This window comes from Vicugna pacos, chromosome 17 (assembly GCF_048564905.1).
Source record: "Vicugna pacos chromosome 17, VicPac4, whole genome shotgun sequence".
Classification (NCBI taxonomy): domain Eukaryota; kingdom Metazoa; phylum Chordata; class Mammalia; order Artiodactyla; family Camelidae; genus Vicugna; species Vicugna pacos.
This window is the reverse complement of record NC_133003.1, coordinates 50,786,531-50,810,523: the sequence shown is the minus strand read 5'-3', so window position 1 is coordinate 50,810,523 and position 23,993 is coordinate 50,786,531. Positions and strand designations below refer to the sequence as shown.

Below are 23,993 nucleotides of genomic sequence, written 5' to 3'. Positions count from 1 at the left end.
GTTTTTTTAGTGAGTGTGTTGACTAACTTGAAGCCTGGTGAGAATCTAGGTGAGTGTTCCTCAAATATGAGGACCCGTGGTCCCCAGGAGATGTTGGCAGAATCCAGTTTGAGAAACGTCAAGGTTAGCTAATCCAGTGTGTGCTGGGAGCAGGCGGGGGAGATGGAGAATCTGCCTTTGAGATGATTTAACCTGACACATGTCATTCAGAAAGTATTTATTAATGGCCTGCCAGCTGCCAGGCTTCTACCAGACCGACCCTGCAGAGGTGCAGAAGGCACAGCCCTGCCCTTACAGGCGAGGCCAGTTAGGACAGGAGCACGTGTCCAGGAAGTGAGAGCCCAGAGCAGGGATGCACAGATGGAAGGGCGGGGGTCCCACAGGACAGAGGAGGCATGTGCCAAGTCTTGAGGGAAGAATGGGTGTTTGCTGATAGGGTGGAAAAGCTTTTCATGAAGAGAGCACAGGAGATGTGCTATAATGTGGTTTTAAAGAGTAACTGAGTGGTTCACAGGGCTTGAGGTGTAGGTGGGAGATGTGGGAGGCCAGGTTCAGGCTGGCATGGGATTCTGTGACATTGCTATAAGTCCCTAAAGGTTCACTCTCCTTTGCCATGTCTCTCAGTAGCACTCCACTAGCATTCAAGATCAGTGGGAAGGATGTGGTTAGGGCTGCGGGTTTTAGCACAGGTCATTCCAAACACAGGTGCAGGTCTACCTGCGGGACTGTCCACACAGATGCTTGCTGCTCAGAGATTGAGGACCACATTGTGGGTGCTCCTGAGTCATTAAAGGGAAGCTACTGAATATTTCACTCATATCTTTACAGCTGGGCTGTTTGAATCTGCTTAAATCACTGTACTTTAAGAGCAGGCTTTCCTTCTCAAAATAAACGAAGTATCTGCAGGCAGGTAATTTTTTCCCCTGAGATTAAAAACAGTGGTTCTCAGCCGTGGCGGCACGTTAGAAAGACCTGGGACTCTTTAAAATGGGTCCCCACGCTGGGCCCCGCCCCCCAGATTATTTTGGGGTGCAGCCTCAGCGTCAGGATTTCTTAAAAGCCTCACACCAATTCTCAGGTGCAACTAACTTTCTCCTATATGGGGTACACTGATGACTTGTAACGTTTTCTGATTGAGAATTTATGTCAAAGATGGTAGCACAGTAATTGTTCTCCGTAACCATCTGTATAGTTGAATTTGAACTGAAACTGTCAGCTGAATTTGAATCTGTACCTGAAGATATTAAGTACAATAATATATATTAGATGTGTGTATTAATGCCTTAAGAATTTTCTTCAAGCCCTCCCCACCAAGTTTCATTAAGTATTTTAATTACAACTGATGGTATATATACGCCTTTCAGTGTAGCCCATTCAGTACCTACAGTGCGTAGTCTATCGCTGGTAAATAGCCGTGTAGGTTAACGCTTGTGAAGTCCCGACTTTCCTGTTCCCTGCTCTACCTGCTGCCATCCCAGTTTCTCCTGTTGCAGCAGTGATATTGGGTGTTGGATTTATCTCCAAATAAGATTTGATTAACACAACTTGCTGTGAACATGCCTGCTACACAGACTGCAACTGTTGCTACTCTTTTAACATATAATCCCTTGAAATTATCTATTCAGTTCTTTCTTTTTGAGTATTAAAATTTCAAGTCTTGGTCTACAGTACAGCAAACCCTTGATATTTTCTAAATCTCCAAATAGCGTACAATAATATCAGTGGAGAAACACTACCTGTGGTAAATTATTAATCTGTTTATGGTGCCAAAAGCTAGCCGCCATCTGCAAAGATGAAATTGTTTTGCCCATTATTTCGCTGGCGTGTTCTTCATGTGCTGAAGACTGACTATTCAGTGATTTACTCATTCAGTCCACAGCCTGTGGGCACATACTGGAGCAAGATATTGGAGAGGTGACGTTGAAGCCCCAGGTCTTTCCAGTAAGGGATGACATCTCAGCATGCTAGTCTGCTGGCCTCTAATACACAGATGGAACCGCTTTCCTGTGTGCAGAACAGAAATAATTTTATCCCCCTGCCCGTCATTTCAAGCAGGCTTTCAGTTTTGGATATTCAGTCTCACTTGCTTAAACTCCTCCCTCTACCCCCACCCCCAGCCTTCTTCTCTCTTCCTCTCCCTATTTTTTAGAAGGTTATAATATTAGGAAGTAAAACACTGTAAAAGTAGTTCTGCCAACTATTTTGGGAGCCATAGACCATTATTTAATCCCTCTGAGCCTCAGTTTCCACTGCTGTAAAAAGGTGATACCACCCCTGCCCTGTTTATGTGAGTTGTTATGGGAGAAGTTATAGGTAACAGGACATCAAAATTTTAAATATGCAGTTTAAGTGTAAATGGATGTTATAAAACACTTTTAAAAGAAAAGAAAGAAAGAAAAGAAGAACGGGGAGGGTGTAGCTCAGTGGTAGAGTGCGTGCTTAGCATGCACAAAGTCCTGGGTTCAATCCCCAGTACCTCCACTAAAAAAAAAAAAAATTTAAAATACATAAATAAACCTAAGGAACTCTCCCCTCCCACCCCCAGAAAAACAAAAACAGATTTTAAAAAAAGAAGAAAGAAAAGAAAAGAAAGAACCACAGCAGAACGCTTTGAATTTCTGAAACCCCAAAGTGAAGCTACAGCAAAATTAAATTCCACGGAAGTTTGCCTCCATGATGGATTTTGTTGTACTTTTTCGCTCAGCTCCTGAAAAAGCAACTTCCTGGGTTTTCTTTCTCCGCCTACGGTTTTGCAGCGGCAGGGCTGCTTCCTGTCAAGAGCGGCTCTGCCCCGGCCCCTCCCCGCAGACTCTCCACCTCCTCTTTTTCTTTCAAACACTTAATGCGTTTAGGGACTGATCTGGTGCAGAAAATATCCCTGACATTTGGAGCGCTGCGGGCCGAGCGAGCATGCGCCGGCCCCCTCCCGGGGAAGGGGAAGCTCGTTTACATACGAGTCATACCAGGCATAGTCGGCGTGTCAGCGCAGTTAACTTGCAGCGGGCTGCGAGGGACGCGAGGGACGCGAGCGCCGCTTTGTCCTAGGAAATGTGCTTCGTGTTTTTCTTTCTTGCTCCTTTCTCATGTCGAAGAAAGACCCATAAAGACTTCTGAAACGATTTTTAAACGCTTGATTGAGGATCCAGTACGTAAACCCGCTACCCACAAACCCTTGGAGGATTTTCTGCAAGTTCGACTTTTTTTGTGCGTCTTTTTTTTTTTTTTTAAACTTTTACTTACTTTGTTTGGATCATCCGAGGCTGGGCCTCCGTCTTTGTGAAGTTTAAGAGAAGAGCCTGGAGCTACTCAGCCATAACTGATTTTTGAAACGTACGCTTTTGGGGCGAAAGCAAAGAGCTGGTTTTCTGTGCTCGCCCAATAAATGCTATTTATGAAGATGGACCTGTTGAACTACCAGTACTTGGACAAGATGAACAACAATATCGGCATTCTGTGCTATGAAGGTAGACGGTCCCTTCTAGAAACTACTCTTGCTTTGGTCAAGGCCACTCCTCCTTTCTGGTTCTGGTTGGCTCTGTGCATTTTGTTCTCTTTCTTGGTTCTTTAGGGAGCTTTCAAAGTCCAGCGGTTCTTACATACTGTTTTTGGTGCCAAGTTTGTTGTGTCTTAAACTTCAGGGGTTACAGTGAAGAGGGCTGGGGGCTGGGATGGGGGAAGGCGATGAAATCTACATTGTTAAAAGTTTTGCTTTACGCTTGCCACATACTAACTATTCAAAAATTTCACTCTTTTAAAATTATTTTTTGATTTCTGTTGGTGTTTTCTTTAGAGGAAAAATCTTCTAAGACCCAAGGAAAAAGTTCAACATGTCGGGTTTTTTTTTTTTCCTTTGGATACTTGCTTTGAACATACACCGTCCACATACAGTATTCCTGTTGTGTTCCTACAGCCAACAGGCGCTTTGGGTTTTCATGTAGAGGGGAACAGAAAGTTACAGTGAGTTTTTGTTTTCGGGAGCGATTGTCCCAAACAATGAGGAATTTTTCTTTTCAGTCTGAGGGACTGGAAGGGCACCCATGTCACAGAGCACAGACTGGCCCTTTGTCTGATTTCCCATTTCCTGTGCAGCTCTGAGAGAGAGTTCTGACATTGAAGGATGTTCCCTCCACACTCAGGTCCCCCTAGGAAGTGATTGCACAATGCACCAACAGAAAGCTAAATTTAAAAAAAAAGGCTCTGAATTCTTATTGTTTATTACCTCCTACTAAACCATGAGGTATTTCCCCACTGCCCTGTAGTATTTCAGGCCGTCTCTGTCAGTAGTAAGAAGAGAAAAGGCGAGTTCTGAATCTGTTGGAACGTTATCTACGTGCGTTTTGAAAAAGCAGTAATGGTCCGAGTTTGAGCGGCCAGAGCTCTGGGGGAGTTCCGCTTGGCGGGGAAAGTGTTTTTTGTGGTGGCCACGAACAAATCGGGGGGACATCTCCTTTCTGATTCGGCAGGAGAAGTCTCCATGTTTTTTCCTGTAGTGAACTGAACATTCCTCTCGAAAAGAAAACGCCGAAGAAACTTGGGAGGGTGAGCCGATCTGCTTGTGTTTTTCGTGTGAAAACTTTAGGCCTGTTGCCGAAGCAGTTGAAAACTTACCCTTTCCCCTTCAAGGAAAAAAAAAGTCTCATTCATGTTGTTTTTTATGTAACTCTCTGGATAAGAATCTCATAGTTAAAGTTGGTTTTTTTTTTTTTAACCCTGCTTGTTCTAGGAATGAGAATTTTGGTGAATTGCTTTCTTTGAATCTGCTGTTCTAAGTATCATTGTGTGTCTGAAGTCACTCATTTAAAAGGCAGGCTTCTTTAAAATGGTCTAAGCTGCAAGTGACTGGGCTTGTTCCCTGTGAAATGAACATCCTGCAATTTAAAAAAATTTTTTTTTCAGTAAACAAGAACTTAACATTTAGAGGCAATTTCTCTTGGATTGTCTATGTTATCGAGTAATAGGATATTTTCAGAACCACACAAAACAGTGATGAGTCTAAAAGAGGAATATAGGGACTGTTAGGAAATTGATACCACGTTAATTTTTCACGTCTGCAGGTGGCAAGGGGAAGCTGGTGGAATGTGTGTTCTTGTGCAGTGGGTGCCGCACGGGAGAGTGGTCTTCGATGCTCCCTCCTCACTTGAGGGGAAGAAACTTTGATTCTGAAAGTTGAGTAGATGTGTGGGATGATGTGCTGTCTGTTGTCTGTTTGACTGAAACATCTGGTGGTGTTTTCCTTATTATGAAAGTTAACATTATTTTAACACCGAAATAAATACAGAGGAAATGAAGAAAAGCACAGCAAAACCTGAGTGGTGTTTATAGCGGGTTGTTTATGTCCCAGTGGTTTTCTCAGTGTAAACACTGCACACATCTGCTGAACTCCAAAGGGTGTTTGGAAGATGGGCGTAGATCTTAGATGGCTTTTGTTTTTTGGTTTTTGTTTTTGTTTTGGCAAGAGAAGTTGGAGCAGTTATTGTTCTTTTAAGATCCAGCGCTTTGAGAATACTCGCATTAAACCTGTCTGCTCACCAGCGCTGCAGGGCAGGTGTTTGTAAAATGGAATGCTCAGGTGGTGGGCAGCATTTGATTTCATGTAGAGCACAGGCACGTTTCACGTCTCTCAAGAGTAAGGGACAAATTAATTTTCTGAATTTTCAGTTTTAAACTGCAAGATGTTGAAGGCTCATTGTCCTCTAGGTAAGTTAGGCTGTTTCCCTCAGCTGTGTTAGAGCTCTGTTCCACAAAATAAACCACGTGTCTGCACTGTCTTTCCTCAACTGCTCTAGCAACTTACAAATAGGTCTTTTTTTTTTTTAAGCAAATTATCTCTTAGCATACAAGGTCTTCCTAAAATCCCACATTTAGGGTGAGCTCTGCATGGCTTAGATATGGAGTCTCTGCCTGGTGACTGCTCTGTGGCACCTGACTTTCCATATAGAAACCTACAAGCATAATTAAGAAGAGAACTAAGGAAAAAAAAAAGTAACCACAAATAGTGGATTTGGGCGGGGGCTTGATGAGATAGGCAAAGAAGATCATCGAAGGGCAGGAAGAATCTGTGTTTGGCCGACTTCTGGACAACACCTTCCCACCTGCGTGGTGATGAGCCAATTAGCAGATCTCCGCCTCTACTTCACGAGTCTTTCCAAAACCCTCTGCTTTATCGCTGCAGTCCTCAGCAGTAACCCAGGGCTTCATCACCCTCCCAGCCGAATGTTCAGATGATACCCACCAGAATCTCAGTTTTGCCTCTCTCCATGGAAAGGGCAGAGGCCACCCCCTCCCCGCCTTCCTTTCTTCCCTCTGAACTCCTGAGACTGCAGCTCTAACCAGTAGACTGGAAGCCTGGTGAGAGCAGGGTTTGCTCTGTGCCCGCTGCACCCCTGAGTCCTGGCACAGTGCCCGGGGTGGCCCTCAGGAAGTGGCTGTCTCCAAGATCAGCGAAGTCTCTCCCTTGGCAGTTGCGGTCGCTACTGTATAATTTTGCCCTTAATTATATGCTGTCTTGCACTCTCTAATCACCTCATTATTGCAGACCTATGCAGGGCCTCAGATGCAGCTAATACATTTGTCTTGTTTTGCCAAGGAAACTGAGGCCCAAGTTCATTCAGAAAGTTTGTAAGAGAACTGAATTGAGGCGAGAACCCAGTCAGTGCCTTCGACGGTTCTGATTCTTCTGTGCAATACCACCTCTTCAGAATTATTTCATGTCTTGTCTCCTTAATCAGTGATCACTTCCTTGATGTCAGGGACCATGCTCTGTCCTGGGGACCGTCACCGCCCACAGCACAGGGGCGGCATCTTGGATTATGATGCGCAGTTGACCCTACCTGGATGCATCATTGCTCTGAAACCAGTTGCTGGCCCAGGTTCCCAAACTGTCGTGCTGTTCAGGGAAGATGCTCCCGAGAACTCTAGGTGACTCGCCTCGTTGGAGTTCGTTGTCCTTGCTGCTCTGGCACTTAGCTTGGCTTCCTGTTTTTTCCTGACTGTGCAGAGAAGGAGGCCTTGTGGAGATGCCAGTTCATCAAGAGTCGTCCCAGGGGAGCAGGGAGCTGGTGAGACCACTGGTCCCTCCCAAGATGGTGGTGATTATGTTTACATAATTACTTGGTGCTGAAAACTTAGGTCCTAATAAATGTGCTCATGGTTGGCTGTGGCTTTAAGCTGCTGTTAGTGATACTTCAATTATGGGTTAAGAGCCATTAGTGTGTAATTCGGTAGAAGAATTCTCCCCCTTTTAATTTGACGGTGTGATTTATATTGGGAGAAAGTAAGAATAGATTGCATATTGTGATCTTCTGAAAGCTTGAGAGAAGTGTGTTCTAAGCGCCTCGACTTCTAGCGTGGGTCGTTGTTTCAGGAGATGATTATCACTTGCTCCATCCCAGGCTACATTTAAGCTAATTTTCTGGAATTGAAAGGAAAATGTCCACAACAGGGCTCATGGAGTGTGAATGAGACCCTGCTTGGGATGGGAGCAGGGCTGGGCGGGGAATTTCTTGTTTTCTGCCGGTTCCGCCCCCAGCAGTTTGATGGAGTCCTGGTTTCATCGTTCTTTGTCTAATGAGCTCAGAGGCATCAGGAAACTTCAGGGCGTCGGGGACTGTTACGGGGAAGAGGGCCCAGAGCAGAGCCCTTCTGTACCAGCTCCGTTCTCCCCAGCCTCTGAGTGTCCACTGAGCAGCTCCTAGGCCAGGGTGTATTCCGAGGTGGAGCACCTACGACTATTTTGCTGTGGAAATTCAGTTCACGTTAGCTTTCAACTTGTCGGAGGAGGTCAGGAGTGAGGGGGAGAGGAGGCGGGGAGAGGGGGTGAGGGGGGAGAAAGGTTGAACTAGGGGGAGGGGAGGGGACACGAGAGACTGGGAAGAGCTTGGTCTAGAAAACGTGCCCAGGTGAGCCCGAGAGCTCTCCCGCCAGAGCCCCGGCCAGCTTGTCTTTCTTCTAATTGCAGTTTGTGAGGGGAAGGCGTGATGATCCCCTCCTTCCTTGCAGCTCCCCTCCCTTGTTCCTCTGCCCTCTTCTGGAAGGATTATTTCACCCGCACATGGCTTTGTTTTGGAAAGCGGATTTCTCTTCCTTCCTCCTTCCCTTCCCTATTGTCTGGGTGACCTTCTATTCCTCTGGTGTTTGTCACTGGGAAGAAAAAAACATGCCATAAGAGGCAAAGAAATGCCCCCTCTGTGTGTGAGAAGATTCAAGACCCGTCGAGAGCACGCGGTCCTGCCTCATTGTGAGGATGTTCCGGAAAACCAGGCTTTGTTGTGAAGAAGTTAGATCCAGATCTAGCGCTTGTGCATGTGCACAGAGATGTAAAACCAGTCTTACCAGGGATTTTTCTGGCTGTATCTGTTTTATCTCCATGTATCTTAATGTTTCTTCTGGAGCTGTTTAGATTTAGTGCTATCCCTGTGCGTCCTGCGCTCTTGCCTTGCTTAGCACTGCCCGTTGGTCTTACAGATAAGTCTCTTTCCCTCTTTTATTTCGTAATGAACTCATTTATCAGCCCCCCCCCCCAAAAAAAAACTTCAGCCACTTAATTTGAAAAGCAGAGACTGAGAATGATTTTATTCTCTGGGAGCGCCCTTTCCCTCTCTGTCTTCTTGAATGTTACCTGTTCCCCTAAGTTCTAAGGGAACATTTCCATCCATTTGCTTTCTTATCTTGCCTTTTCCCTTCTTCCTTCCTTCTTTTCTTTCTTTCCTTCCTTCCTTCCTTCTTTCCTTTTCTTTCTTTCTTTCTTTCTTTCTTTCTTTTCTGTAGCTTGTTCTAATTTCAGAGTATATTGAATACAGGGTATGCTTTAATCCTAGCAGTGTGAATCACTACAAGTTGAAAGAATGTTTATTTACCCTAAATAAAATAGAAAATCCATTCTTAAAGTTGTCTGCAATTTGTTGCTATTTGTATGATCTTTCTGATCTCTTAACATTTCGCCCATCTGTTTGCAAAGTAGTCTGTTAACATAACAAACTGAAATAGATTTAGTAAGTGATCAGAGAAAACTCAGTACAGTCTTTCTGTCACCCACTGTCCATCCTCTTAGACATCTGTGGAATGCCTCTGCTCTGCGAAGGAATGTGTTATTAGTCCTTGGGGTTGCACTTTGTATCTGTCTGTGTGTTTGTGTGTCTCTGTCTCTTAATATTTTCTATTATGAAACATACCAGATACACATAAAAGTGCATAAATCATATGTGTAGTTTATAGTTTAAAAAAAAAAGCAAACAACCTTGTAATCATCATCACCAGGTCAAGAAATAGTACATCGCTTTCTTCAAGTATTCTCTCCCAGTCGGAATTCCTCCCAACCTCAAGAGGTCATCACAGTTGTAACTTGCTTTTCTTTATACCTTTCCCATCTGTGTGTGCCATTCTAAACAAATTAGCTTAGTTTTGCCAGGGAGAGATATGTAAATATATATTTATTTTTTTGAGCTCGATATATTGGGATTCTCCTGTAAGTCTTTAGTGTCTTGTTTGTGAGGTCTTTTTAAGTAGTGGACGTGTCCTAAGAGGTTGGCTTTTCCATAGGAAGCCTGCTGCTCGGGGTGGGCGGGTGGGCGGGGGGAGTTGCTTTGGAATATATGCGAAAGTCCAGCCTGCCTTCTCATTCGCCTGCTGCTCCACAGCTAATGGACCTGGTGACACTTCAGCCTGAGTTTTTTTTTTTTTTCAGTCTCTATTTTGTTCACAATCTTTACTACCTGTTACAACCCTCCACGACCCATGCTGCAATGGAAAATTGTTTGTTAGAGAAATTTGGAGTGTGCAGAGCGGGGGACCCTTCTGGAGATACATAGCTTAATGAGGTTCTGAACAGAAACTTTAGTTCTGCATTAATAAGCAATTTGCTTAAAGGCTGAGACTTGTTACAAGTCAACTTTGTGGCCGTGCCAGGTTTCTGTGGATGTTAATCCAGGGACTTTTAGATATACAGAAAAGGCTTACATTGTTCCAGTGTTCAAACACTGCTCTGTGTCGTCCCAGAGACGGCTCAGAGAGCAGTGAAGTCCTGAGACAGGAGTCTGCATTCCGCACCTTCTAAAATCATGAATGAAAAAGGATGGTCCTTATGTGTCGCCCTGGATTTTTATTTTGTATCTGTTTTGCATGAAAAGAGTTGCCTGTTAAATCTTCTTGGCTAATGATTTGATTTGAATGGAGTGCATTCCAGAATGTAATGGCTCGATGCAGATGCGTCCTGCCAAGCAATTTAGCAGAGTGTTTACACTGCCCCACATCCAGCTGGACCGGGCCTGCGCTTCTTCCCTGATAACAGTTGAGGGAGTGATGACTGCAAATTTCTGGACGTTCCCCCCACCTCCTTGGAAAACAAACACATCTTCCATTATGTGGCAGCCCTATTACAGTGACAAGGGATTCATTTAAAACTTCATTTCAGTGTCAGCAGCTTTTTCGGGTACCCACGTTCTCCCATTCTTACTCTGCGTGCTCTTTTAAGCTGTTGTTTTTCCGATGAGCAACTGATAAACGGTTGGCTGACCCTGCAGGGAACCCTTGCTTTATTTCCCTGCTGAAAAGCCCTGACCTCTTTGCCAAGCTTACAATCACCCAGGAGAGTGATTTGGGTAGCTTTTTAAAGGCATATGTAATAGCAGCTGTACCAGGCTTGAAGTTCTATCGAGTGGAGGGTAAAAGGGGATGGAAAATAGTAGTCATTCTTGGTATAAAAGCTGTGTAATGCTTTCTAGCACCGCCCTGCGGAATTCACAATTGGGAATAGTTACCATCAGGTTTTGGAGGTGCTGGTGGAGCCCTTTTCCATATCAGTAAGAGATGGCTGGTACTGGTAGGGGAGGAGGGAGGGGGCGTCGGGTTCCAGGGCTGACAGCAGACGTCAGACATTGCTCCTGGTGTCCCATAGGCAACATGCCACATCATGTATGTATAATACACACACGTGCTTACCGTATACTGCGCTTGGCTTTATATTTTGTCCAACAAAGAGAGAGTGGGAGAGAGCCTTCTTACAGAGTTTGGAGAATCCTTGTGTGCCGTTGAAGGAGACAGTAGAGGAACCACCACATCTCCCTGGCTTTCCCTCGTGCAAACTCTTCACAGTCCAGGTCCATCCTCCTTTCTCTTCCCTGAGGCTCAATGAAAAGTTAATTCTTCTTCTGATCACAAGTTCCAGCCCTTCTGGTCTCAGGGACTCATCAGTGATCTCTTCTTTTCTGGTTGCCCCTTCCTCCTCTCCTGAGTCTCGCTCTTCATCATGTGCGTACGCACAAGGGCCTCCCAACTTTAAAACAGAAACTAACCCATCCCTGAATCTTGTGTTCCCCTTTAGCGTTTAGACTTTCTTGTCCTTGCCATCCAGGTTGCTGGAAGAAGAGGGTCAGTGTGACTCTGCTTACCTTCCGTCCACCCTGTCCTCAGTCCACTTTCGTTGGGTTTCTGTTCCCACGACTCCACTGAAACAGTCCCGGACAAGGTCACTAAGTGACATCTTTGCGGCACATTCCACGGGCGCTTTTTAGTCCTTACCTCAGCTGAGTCTCTTTATGCCATTGGGTGCTGACTCCTCCCAAATTCTTAGAATTCTTACATCCCTTGGCCCCTGCACTTACCAAGCCCCAACCCGGTCATGAACAAGGGGCTCATGAACAAGGGGCTCGTGAAAGGTGTCAGGAGGGGCTTTAGAGGCTCCCGGTGGTGGGGGAAGGCCAACTGAGAGACATTTGTTTTCAGCTTGAGGACATACTGGAAGAAAATACGGAAATGGGAGGAACAGGAGGGACGGGAACCTGCAGTGGTTTAGGCAGGAGGTGGTGGTAACCCGAGTTGTGGTGGTCGTGGAGGAGGGGAGAAGTGAGGAGGTCTCAGGGACAGCTGGAGAGAAGACTGACAGGACGTAGTTGTGGATGGAAGCAGGGGACGAGGGAGAGGACAGAGAGGACATGAGGGTCTCCCCCCCCCACCGCCCCCAAGTTTCCAGCTTGTCCAAGTGGATGGATAGTGCTGCCGTTTGCAGAGATAGGAAACACGGGGCCAAGTCTGGTTCTGGGCTGAGATCATGAGTTTAGTTTCAGGTAGGTTGAGTTTGAAGGATCTTTGGCATTTCAAAGAAGAGAGATATTAGCAAGTTGAGGGGGGAGGGTATAGCTCAAGTGGTAGAGTGCATGCTTAGCATGCACAGAGTCCTGGGTTCCATCCCTCGTACCCCCTCTAAAAATAAACAATCACCCCCCCAAGTAAATAAAACAATTAAAATAAAAGGAAGTTGATACATGGGTCTAGAGCTCAGCCAAGTGGCCACTGCAGGAGATACTAATTTGGAACAGAGAAAAGTGAAGCTTTGGGCAAGAATGGTCACCTCAGAGCAAAGGGCAGAGTGAGAGGTGCTAGGAGCTCTTCCCGTAGGAGGTCTCCACTGGTCTTCCTCGTTATGGCTGAATTAACCACACGACCGGCCCCTGCGTCCCGTCCACAACACGGCCAGAGTGTCCTTCCTCATTTACCCCTCCAGCCTCGCCCTCCATCACCCCCGTCCTCGTCTCACACCTGTGGTCCAGATGCACCGCACTGCCTCCTTCTGAAATGCCACCTGCTCCTCCTTGCGGCTCCTGTTAGTCCCTCACAGGCAGAGGCTTCTTCTGGAAAGTTCCCTTCTCGCCCCTCCCCTGTCAGGACTAGGTGCCTTGTTTGTGCTTTCGCGGCAGGCCCTGCGTGCTTCCGTGCGGGAACTTCTCTCCCTGAGCTCCCTCCTCATCTGTCGGCCTGACTGCAAGCTCCAGGCAGGGGAGGACTTGGCCCTTCATCTCTGTGCTTAGCACCAAGCACTGGGGTGTCTGCTTCTATGTGAATCTACTCCTCTGTCTTTTCATTAAAGATAAAGAAACATTGAAATTGTGTGATTGTGGGGAGGGTATACCTCAAGTGGTAGAGCGCACGCCTCGCATGCATGAGGTCCTGGCTTCAATCCCCATACCTACTCTAAAAATAAATAAACCTAATTACTCCCCACCCCTAAAAAAACCTAAAAAAACAAACAAACAAAAAACAAAAGAACTGAAATTGTGTGATTAACCCAGGGTGCTTAGTTGGTCACACAAGTCAGTTTGTTAACTCCTAGAATTTTATTCTTAGAGGAAGGACAGAGAGCAGGGAAAAGGAGGGACAGGAAGGGGCCAGGGCTGGGGAGGGACCTGTGTAAGGCTCCGAGCCTGTGAGAAACACTTGGAGGGGGCTGGGTGGTTGGAAATCACTGCCCCTACTCATCCTGTTTTCTAACTACTTGACTTCGGTCTAGTAAGTGAGCTGATCACTTATGGGAAAATATTTAATTCCCATCACATGCCAGGCACTGTTTGATGTACTGGGGATGTAGCTGTCAGCAAAATAGCCGGGTCCCTGGCTTTTGGGAGCTCACATTCGAGCAGGGGAGACAAGCAAGGAGCATGTGAATAAAGAAAGAAAATAATTACAGATGACGAAAAGCGCTGTGATTACAGGTTGATGTCTCGTAGCCGACTTGCCTTTTACAGCAGCTTTATCCAGTCTCAAAGAGTGACTGCTTTCATTTCCCAGCTTGGGGTGGATGATTTATTTCTCTCACTGTCTTGTGAAGGACTTAAAAGTATATTGAGGAAACTTAAGAAAAAATTTCCTTTGGCATTTTGGAAGCGCGGAAGCTTTTACTTGGTTTATTAGCTGCAGGCAGAGTCAGGACGCCTCCCTCCTTTACACCTGGGTGTTGTACTGGGGACGAGCATTTACTGCAGTGTTACCAACTTTAAAAAAGAGTCAGATAGTTCATTTGGGTCCCAATAGGAGTAATTATATATTTAGAATTTAAAAGTTAAGTGAATTAAAAAAAAAGGCCTAGGAAACCAATGGATGAGTTGGATGTTTTTCTTAAACTGTTCTAGTTGGACCTTGAAAGACGTTGCCCTGACTGGGGCAGATCCTGCAACAGCCCTGGGGGAATTTCTGTTGTGAGCTCCTGTTTTGTGGTAACAGAGTGTTTGGTGAGGGCTAGACAAAGTGTAAACCTTGAAGGGAGTGTACAGCTCAAGTGGTAGAGCGCACGCCTAGCGTGCGTGAGGTACTGGGTTCAATCCTCAGTACCTCCTCTAAAAAAAATAAATAAAACTAATCACCCCCAAATGAAATAATTAAATAATACAATGATAAATAAAATTAAAAAATGAAAACCTTGGGCTTAATGTGGATAATGGACTGGAATATCTCACCCGTTTGGTTTTCTTTTTCCTTCCTTTCTTTTATTTGTATCGAGACATAATTAATTATGGTGAAATCTTAAGGGCATGGCTTCATGAATTTTTTTCCCCCGTGTTTATACCTTTCGTAACCACCACCCAGATCGAGACAGATAGCATTTGCATCACCACACAAGGTTCCTTCATGCTTCTCTGCGTGTACTCATCCCCCGAAGGTGACCACGGTTTTGACTTGGATGGTCATCAGTTCGTTTGGCCAGCTCTTGGGTTTCATATAAATAGAATCATTTGATTCCAACTTTCCGTGCTTGACATAATGTTTCTGAGATTCATCCCCGTTGTTGCCCAGATCAGCCTTTGCCCTTTGGGATGGCTCTGCTGTAGTCTATTGTGCGATTAATTTGCTTCTCTTTTCTAAGGTTGATGGACGTTTGCTTTTTTTTTTTTTTTTGGACGTTTGCCTTATTTCCAGGTTTTAACTATTACGAATATAGATGCTCCAAACATTTTTTTTATTGTGGTAAAATGTATATATATTTAACATAAAATGGATTATTTTAACCATTTTTAGGGTATAGTTTAGTGGTGTTTGGTGTATTTACTTTGTGGTGCAGCCTCCAAATATTTTCACAGAAGCCTTTTTGTGGACAAGTGTGTTCCTTTCTCTTGGGTAAATACTTAGGCGTAAATACTTAGGCGTGGACTTGCTGGGTCACTGACTGCTTAACTTTTTTTTTAGAAACTTGTCTAACTGTTTTCCAAAGTGGTTGTACCAGCTTCTGCTCCCCACTGGCAGAGAATAAGGGCCCCAGGAACCCTGCGGTGTTGCCAGCCTTAAATTTTAGCCCTGCTGGGGTTTATGGACAGTATCGAGGCATTTTTCATTTTTAACTTAAAGTCCATTACTTATCGGCAGACCGACCGTGACGCTGCTCGTTGGTACCGTGTGCCTAAAGACGTATTCTGTCCTTTTGATGAGTTGAACGTCCTAAGTTAGAGGCTGGAATATGTATGTTTGTTGTCTAATTTCAGGGCAGAGGTAGTGATTTTGGTATTGTCCAAAGGAGGGGTTGTTTTTCCAAGTGGGTAAATCCAAAGCCATGGAAACCAGCACGCAGCCAGATTGAGAGAAGTGGCCAGACACCAGCGTGGCACTGAGGACTCTTTTTTGGGAACACTTTCCTTTAGCGCAGTGTTGCCTTGCTTTGGTTCTAGCCTGGTGGTGATTCATCCACCCACTGGCCTGCTAGAGCTCAGGGATTAAGCTCTCAGCTCCAGGTTGATTTATCTCCTGGTTGTTCCGCCATTCCCTCTTTAGGGTCTTTGAATCCGCCCTGCCTTCATCCCCCAATTTGGAATGCCCTTCCTGCTCCTTTCCAGAAACAGGAATTCTGTGTGTCCTTCAGCCTCCCTTTATAAAACTTTACCTGAGACTCTTTATGGGCAGGAATTGTCCTGTAACCTGTTAAACCCTCCGCTCCTGGCGAGGTGCCTTGTCCTCTCCCAATGCGTGGCGATGTTTATATCTTTCTCTTTTGAATTTCTCTAATATTCATTTGGCAGTTGTATCACCTTGTATTTTGCTATCTTTCATGTAAATAAAGTGTGACATTGAAAGCAAACAGATGTAGCAGCTTACGTATCTAAACAAGTAAGGCTTTGAAGCTTGTCTTCAAAATAGTTACCTTGGAAAATTACACACTTAACCTAACACGGTGATGCTCTCATTCCCAGAACCTTGTTGGTGTTTTAGAAGTTGCCTTCATGGTCTGAGAGGCATTCTTTTAAATATTTGAAACAGTAGCCAGTAATTAAATACATACATTAGACACACATAGACTTACCAGCTGCCAGGCACCGTTCCGTGCACGTTCCGTGTGCCTAGAGGATGATGAGCTGGTTTTCCCCATGTCATTCTAAAAACAGTTCTGCAAGTGGAGTTCGAAAATAAATTTTAATCAGGGGCAGTTTTCTTTGGAATAAGTAGGTTCAAGTCATTCCAGAAACAGACTACCTTGAAAATGACACTCTCATTTGCATGCCTCCCAAAAGATTTAAAAATTCAACTTTACTGATGTGTGTGTGTGTGTGTGTGTGTGTGTACATACACAAGGTAGAGTCTACCTCTCTTGTGTTTCCCTCTGCTAGTAGCATATTTCGTCCTTTGCAACCACGGCAGGCGGCAGTGTAACCAAGGGGGTGTGTGGTGACCTGAGGTCACAGAGCCCTCACCCGAGAGGGCGGGGCCGATTTGGCGCTGGACTGGGTAGACTGACCATCTCTCCGCCTTTCCCTGTGTTCTGTTTAGCTTCGCTCACTCGTTTCCGTGCTGCACAGGGCACGGGCTGTTTGTGGCGATCCGACGCCCGTTCCTCCGCTCACTTCAAGGCAGATCTGAGCGCTGCCTGGTTTGTCTGTGAGGGGTTTTCTGTAGAATGAACCCCCCACTCCCACAAGAGAAGGGGGCCTCACTGCTCCTGGCGACCGCAGTGGCGTTCCAGCACATGGCTCAGGGAGTATTCATGACACCTGAAAACCCTTATTACTGCCTTTGTGTCACGAGCAATAAAGGAAATCAAGTCCCTGCCCTTCCCAGGGCTTATCTTTTAAGTAACAAGAGGAGAGGGAGACAGTGGTGACTGTGGGACCCATACATCCCCCACGGGGATGCGCGTTATTTTGTGGTGGGGGGTGTGTGTTTGCACAGTTTATTTCTTTGGGTTTAGAAAATTTCCCTTCTGATTCACCCCACCTCGGTTACATTGCCGCCTGTCGTGACAGTTGCTTGCCTGAGTCTTGTAAGGCCCGGGGCTCCCTGGGGACCTTGGGAAGATGAGTGCCCTGGTTACTGTCCGCAATGTCGGCTCGTCTGCGATAGCTTTTTAAAGATGATAGTTTTGTTTTCTTCCAAATCTCGTATTTCTAACTACTTTACTAAGATATGCTTTACATTCCGTAAAATTCACCCATTTAAAGTGTACAATTCAGTGGTTTTCAGGACATTCACAGAGACGTACAGCCGTCACCGCGATCTAGGTTGAGAACATTTTCATCACCCTCGAAAGAAATCTCGTACCCACTGGCAGTCCCACTCACTCGCCCCCTCCCCCCCAGGCCCTGGGAGCCGCTGGTTCACTCTCTGTCTCCATAGATTTGCCTCTTCTGGACGTTTCTTATAGATGGAGTCATACACTCTGTGGTCTTTTGTGACTGGCTTTGTGCACTGAGAGGCTCACTCATGCAGCAGGTATCAGCGCTGGGTTCCTTTTTGTGGTTGAATACTAGTCCCTCGTATGGATAGCCCACGTTTTATTTACCCAAAAGATACCATTGTTAAAGAAGCAGTTAGTAATTCCTGGATAAAGGTGGGGCTGAGTGGTTACACGGCCTGTGATGTCGTCTTCAGCTATGAGAATGCAGGAGAAACACGTGCCGCGTTGTCTGCTGATCTGCACTCGAACCCCAGCAGAATGTCATGGTCCCAATCCTACGGCATAAGCCCGTGGAGCAATTGCATGGTTTATTTTCAGTATCTGAGTGATCATTTCTGCTCACAGGTAGACCGACAGTCTCTGCCTTTTTCTTACTCTTCAGGTTTGCTCACTCAGATGTCACTCGGAGCGATGGCTGTGGAGGAAGGTGGTAGATTCCTTGCTCCCAATTGGCACTTTAGATGTGGTTTACCTGTGCACACCTGTGTGTGTGCGTGCACGTGGTGTGTGTGGCAGGGAAACTGATTTTCTGTTTTAGATTTTTACATGGATATCTATTGATTTATATCTATATTTAGAAAATTTCTATTATATAATAAATTTAAAATATGTATAGATAGATAGATGACAGACAGATAGATAGTTAGAAGGAAGGTCTTTGAGATTTGGTCTGAAGTCTTTGAAAGTGCCGTTCAGCCTAAACATAATGGACTATAAGCTGCATGATCTGTGGTTTTGTTCTCGCTTGTCCCGGGTCGGATGAGATGGATGCAGGATGCTAGCAGTCCTTAGGAGGCCTCTTTGTAGGAGAAGAGAAATATGCTGTCCTGGATGAGTCCTCGCTGTCTGATGAAGGAGCATTTGGACAACAGTCTGGGACAAAAGAAAATGCCTCTGGCACTTCTGAATTTTTGGAGACAGGAACCTTCAGAAGTTAGCAGGCAATTCTTTGTAAATTATTTTATTATTTTCTTCTTATTTTATGACTGTTCCCAGAATGAGAGGACATGTCTTAAAAGGCAGATCCATCAAGGATGTTTTGATCCCCCTCCTGACACCTCGCACCCTGGGCTCCTCTTAACTCCGTCCTCAGCTTGCCTGCTGGGCATCTCAGAGAGCGACCCCGGGGCTGTGTGGCTCGCTCCTGTCCCCAGGAAGGCCTGGGAGGGTGCCGGCAGCTTCCTGCTCAGCACACTGACACTGGTGTCTGCCCTTCCAGCTGTTCAAGTACAGGTTCCTCTTTGCCCTCTTTCTCTCCCCACTCATTTTTCTAGACTTGGAGAAATTTGCTGGTCGGTAGTCACAGACTCCATCTGCGAAGCTGTTATTGACTATCTGATGGGCGGATTCAAAGCTTCTGGGGTAAGGAGTTGCGTTGTTACGCAGAAGACATGTGGGAAGCCTGTGGCAGTACGTGCATCGTAGGGAACATAATGCAGCAGGTGGTGTCCCCATGTTCGTTGTGGGGAAACCGAGGTACCAGTGAGGGCCCCCTAACTACATTTCTGACCTCTGAAGAGGTGAACATTGAAAATAATTAGAGAAGTACGTTACTGTCTGAAAACAGGGTCTCCTGAAGGTGGTCTTTAGCTGTTTGACACATTACTGTCGGCTGGAGGGGACTGGGCTGGCCTCGACCTTGCTCTCTGAACCCCGGGCTGTGCGGGCATTTCCTGACCGGACGCCTGAGCACTGAGATGCTCAGACTGATCTGTTCTCCCCAGAACCAACCACATCACAGTCAAAGCACCGCTTAGGCAGTTGGAAATGTCTGATCCATCATAGTGTTGATCAGTTTTGAAAGTGGAAGAGGCACAAGGAAAGACCCCTGCTAGTGTGCGTGGAACCGTCCAGGGATCACGCTTAAATGACAGGGGTTAGGGTCCCTCGATGGCCTTTTCACTGGGGCTGGGCTCAGGCCTCAGAATATGTGTTTTATTTTATTTAGTTTTTAAATTAAAAAAATTTTTTTCTTTATTTTGGAGGGAGGTGATTAGGTTTCTTTCTTTATTTTTTAATGGCAGTCCTGCGGACAGAACCCAGGACCTTGTGCATGCTAAGCACGCACTCTACCACTGAGCTACACCCTGCCCCGGGATGTGCATTTTAAGTAGCATCTCAGGTGGTTCTGATATAGGTGGTCCAGGGACCACACTTTGAAAAACATTGCACTAAGTGACTCGGAGCCCCTGGATGAGAGACAGTAAGGGCAATTTCCACGGTCGATGAATGAAGTGAAAGCCACTTCGGCTTTCAGTGAGCGCTTAGTAGGTCATGATCAGACTTGACCAAAAGTGACTGACTCCCAACTTTTCAGGAATACATTTGTCACACAAAGCCAGTTTCACCTGGTTTGTCATAGAAATATTCAGCACCAGCAACTTACGGAAAACCCTGGGATAAAGGACGTAATTTCTCTTCGGTGTGTAACACCTGTTCTTAACGCTTTACTCAGCTCAGATCCTTTGCTGCTGCTGCTGCTTCCATTCTTTCTTTTATTCCTTCCAGCAAGTGTCCAGTGCCTGGGCCGCATCCCCGCAGGCGATCTGCTGTCCTGCTGAGGGACCCTGATTGCGTGCAGGTTGACCTGGAGGCAAGGATTTGGATGAGGAGGAGGAGATGTCACTTTCTCATCTCGGATTATCATGGCTTTCGGCCACCTTTGGGATTCATAATAGGTCGGATGTGAGAATCTTCAGTGACAGTCCATCCACCTTTGGCAAGAAAGGTTGAAACATTAGCCGTTTAAGTGATTTGCTGAAATGCCGAGTGCCTCAAAGCCTGAACATCCCTGAATGAGTGTCAGAAAGGAAATGCATGCGGCTTTCAGGCCTCCGTTCTCAGTGCAACAGATGGAAACCTCCCAGTCACAGGAGCGCACATCTGTCTCTCTGATTTGGCTGGGTTTGTGCCACGAGGTGCTGCAGAATTACTGATTTCGTAATCCCTCAGCAGCATGGTTGAAGTGAGATTGACAAAGAGCTGGACCCTAAAGGTTAATGGCACAGAGAGAACAAGAAGCCTGGAGAACTAATAATGGAATAGAAACTTAGTGGTTGCAAACCGCTCATCCATTTAATTTGCTGGAAGTTAAGAGTCTGTAGACCCTGAATGAAGATGTTCCAGTGTTGCTTTATTTCTTCATTAGTCTAATTCCCACTGACCTTGTGTCAAGGCTGAAACAATTTAGAAGCTTCCTAGCATGGGGAACAGTTTTAACAATTATCGTCAGCATGGTTTTACAGAAACTAGGTTGGCAGAACACATTTAGGTTCTTAAATCTATTACTGGTATGACATTCTATTTCTTTATTTTATACAACCATTAAAATAAAGTTTTGGGAAATGGATTGAATTTCTGAAATGCCAGAGGGCCTGTGGTGTGCCCCATTGTCATTTGCTATTTAGGGGTTTGCTCCCTGGGTGTATGTGGTGGGTATTTAGCAGCGGCTGGGGCCTTGTTCTGCACAGTCCGGCCAGGAAACAGGGTGGGAAGATAATGGCTTTGAGAAGAGCACTGGTAGTAAACTTCACCTTGTAGAAGAGGCACAAGTAAGGGTCAGATTTTTATTCCATTGCCTAAAGGCCATAGATAAAGCAGAGGCCATATTTAAAGTAGACTTGAATAAAAAGAATGGGAGGACCCAAAAATTCAGAAATCAAATACCTGACAGGGGACGCATATCTAGAAAATACAAAGATCTCTTACACCTCAACAGTGCAACGACGGGAAACCCGATTTAAAAAAGAGTAAAGGATTTGAACAGATTCTTATCCAGAGAAGACAGACAGATGGCCAGTAGGCCCCTTAAAGGGTGCCGGCATCACTCGCACTAAGGACATTGCAAATTAAAGCTGCAGTGAAGTACAGCTTCATACTCACTTAAATGGCTACAGAGGAAAAGACAGTTACAAGTGCTGGTGAGGATCTGGAGAAACTGGAACACTCCTGCGTTGCTGGCAGGAATGTAAACCGGCGCAGGCTTCTTTGGGAGGGTTTGGCAGCTCCTCAGAAAGTTAAACCAGAGTTGCTGTTTGACCCTGCAGTTCGATTCCTAGGTTTATACCTGAGAGAACTGAAAGCACAGCCTCACAAAAATCTGTCCACAAACATCCACGGCAGCATTGTTTATAGTGGCCAGAAAGCAGAGTCAACCCAAATGTCCATCACCTGACGAGTGATAAATACAGTGTGGTGTGTCCCGCACCACGGGAGACACTTGGCAGTAAACACGCACGTTCTGACACACATTACAGCACGGATGGACTCTGAGGGCACGATGCTGAGCAAGCGCAGTCTGACACAGCAGACTACGCACGTGACTCCGTTTCTATGAAATGCTCAGAACAGGCTCATCTACAGACAGGAAGTAGGTTGGTGGGGGCTGGGTGCTGGGATGGGGGGCAGCGTGGGGAGTGCCTGCCGAGCGGGGTGCGTTTCTTTTTGGAGGATGAACTATGAGACTGGTGACTGCTGCACAACCCTGTGAAGGCACCAGAACACACCAAGCGGGGCACTTTACGTGGGTGAATTATATGGGCTATGAATTGTATCTCAGTAAACTCTTGTAAAATTTGGAGATTTGAAGTGGAGAATTTTGTTACTGTCACTCCATTCCTTTGATTCTTAGCAGAGTTCTTTGTGTGTGCATTTGCTGACATGAAAACACTCTGCCAGGTGTTACTAGCACATCACTAATAATGTCAGTAACGGCACATGTAGCCCATTCAGTGGATGACTGAGTGCCGGGCTCTGTGTCCGGTGCCCAGGGACCGTCCTCATCGAACACCAGACAGCTCTTCTGTAGCAGCTGATGGTCTAGGGTCGTGTTTTCTTTATTTTTGGGACTAGCTAGCTTATAAAAAACAAATTGGTGTCATGCCTGTTGTAAATTCAGAGTCTTTACAGAGGATTAATTGTGTGTGTGTGGAGCCTGGGGGTGTGCAGAGGAGGGGGTGGGGTTCTAGGTGCGGCAGTCAACAGCACAGGTGCCCAGCTGGCCATGTGTCCTGTGAGCGTGTTGCTTTCCAGCAGAGACCAGTGTGTGTGTGTGACATGGCAGGGTGGCCCTGGAGAGAGGCTGCTCTAGGACTTCCATCCCTAGGGGCAGCTCCATGGTGGCCATCTGATGGAAGTGGGCAGGGCAAGGGCAGGGGGAGGACTTGGTTGGAGCCTGCCTGCAAGTAAGTTTTCACTTACGCTAATTGATTTGAGGAGGCCTTGGAGGTGCTAAAGCTTTTGGATGGCCAAAGCCCGTGCTGCCCCCAACACCACTGTCGCTGAGGCTTGCTTTTCTGTGCCTTGTCTCCTACTGTACTGTCACCATGCCCTGAACACTCCAGCAGCTTGGGTGCCATGCTGTTTCCCTCCACCGTGCACCCACTGGCAAACTCCTGCTCATCCTTCAAGACCCAGCTGGAGCACCCCCGGCTCCATTAAGCCTCTCCAAAGGCCTGTGACCTTGTCCAGTTGCTAAGCTACTTGCTTCCATTTTCTCCTCCGTAAAATAAGACTAGTACTCGTACCAACTCCATTGGTGATTAGAAAGGAAAGGAAATTAATGTGCTTAAAAGCTTTGGAGTACCTCTTGGGCCCTCGTCAACGCGCCTAAATGTTACCCATTGTCCTGATTATTCTTCCTCGGCACTAACATGCATTTCCATTACTGACAACAAACTACAGAGGGAAAACCCTGTAAATTCCCTGAGAAGTCTGCGGTGTGGCCACAACTGCACAGATGCGATTGTTAAAGAGGGTGAGGAAGGGGTGCACACTCACCTCTTAATAGTCATTCCAGGGAGTCTGTTTTAGGAAGGAGATTAGTCTAAATGACCTAAGGGCCACTTACAATGTAAGATCTTTTCTTCCCCGGAGGAGCCTGTGTCTGCCCGGCTGCCGGGTGTGGGTGGAGGGACGGGTGGGCTGAGATGAGGGGACTGTTGTGGGGTCATAAATGGGCCGGATTTCCCTGCTTGAGGCCGGGAAGCCTCGGGCCTGTGGGGGGCGTGGCGGGGGCGGGGCCTGCCTCAGCACCAAGTGTCCTGCGCTGAACTCCTGGGGGGGTGGGACTTGCTGCTGGGTCCACGATCTCTCTGAATTAAGGTTTCTTTCATGACACCTAAGGGCATAAGGAAAAGCTGTTTAAATATAATTGTTCACTGCTTCAGAGATCCCAGCTTCGTCCGCCATCCTTGAACCTCAGGAAATTTTTTGACTTTCATTTTCTGCACGTGTGGACCCCATATACGCCGCTTGAAATTTCGGGGTTACCTACTCCCCTGCACACGCAGGTGGAAGACGTCTGAACTTGCGTTTCTCCTTCCAGTGAGAGGCTCACGCAGGCCTGGCCTCACTCCTCCCGGGATCCCGCCCCTCGCTGTTTGCGCACCTGAGCTCAGCTGCGCCTTTGAAGTGGAGGGCAAGCCTTTCGTCTTCCTTCATTTTCATTTAATGACAGCCTGGCCTTTGATCAGCTCCATTTCCCTCTTTCTTTTGCTTCTTAATGAGTCACTTGGAGGTGAGGAGAGACCTGAAGTCCTCGAAAGGCCACAACTTTTATGAGCACAATGGG

At 46.3% G+C, this 23,993-nt stretch overlaps 1 protein-coding gene and 1 long non-coding RNA gene across 10 annotated transcripts in view; one reads left to right on the top strand and one right to left on the bottom strand.

Annotated features, from left to right (window-relative positions):
• The window catches only part of VGLL4 (vestigial like family member 4), a 141,645-nt gene that overhangs the window by 66,174 nt on the left and 51,478 nt on the right, over positions 1 to 23,993 (top strand). The window contains exon 1 of one of the 8 annotated variants that reach the window (XM_072941862.1): positions 3,093 to 3,464. The exons of the other annotated variants lie outside the window; for them this stretch is intronic. Within the exon in view, the coding sequence (XP_072797963.1) occupies positions 3,383 to 3,464 (82 nt within the window). The 5' untranslated portion in view covers positions 3,093 to 3,382. Of the gene's footprint in view, positions 1 to 3,092; positions 3,465 to 23,993 lie in introns of those variants that run through there. 8 annotated transcript variants of the gene reach the window in all.
• LOC140686823 (uncharacterized) lies at positions 1,743 to 23,407 on the bottom strand. Of its 2 annotated transcripts, XR_012060796.1 has the most exons (4): positions 23,201 to 23,407; positions 16,055 to 16,138; positions 2,964 to 3,110; positions 1,743 to 2,004 (listed from the first exon to the last, which is right to left on the bottom strand). It is a non-coding gene; the product is annotated as an uncharacterized lncRNA (long non-coding RNA). The 2 variants fall into 2 exon arrangements; XR_012060797.1 differs by lacking the exon at positions 2,964 to 3,110.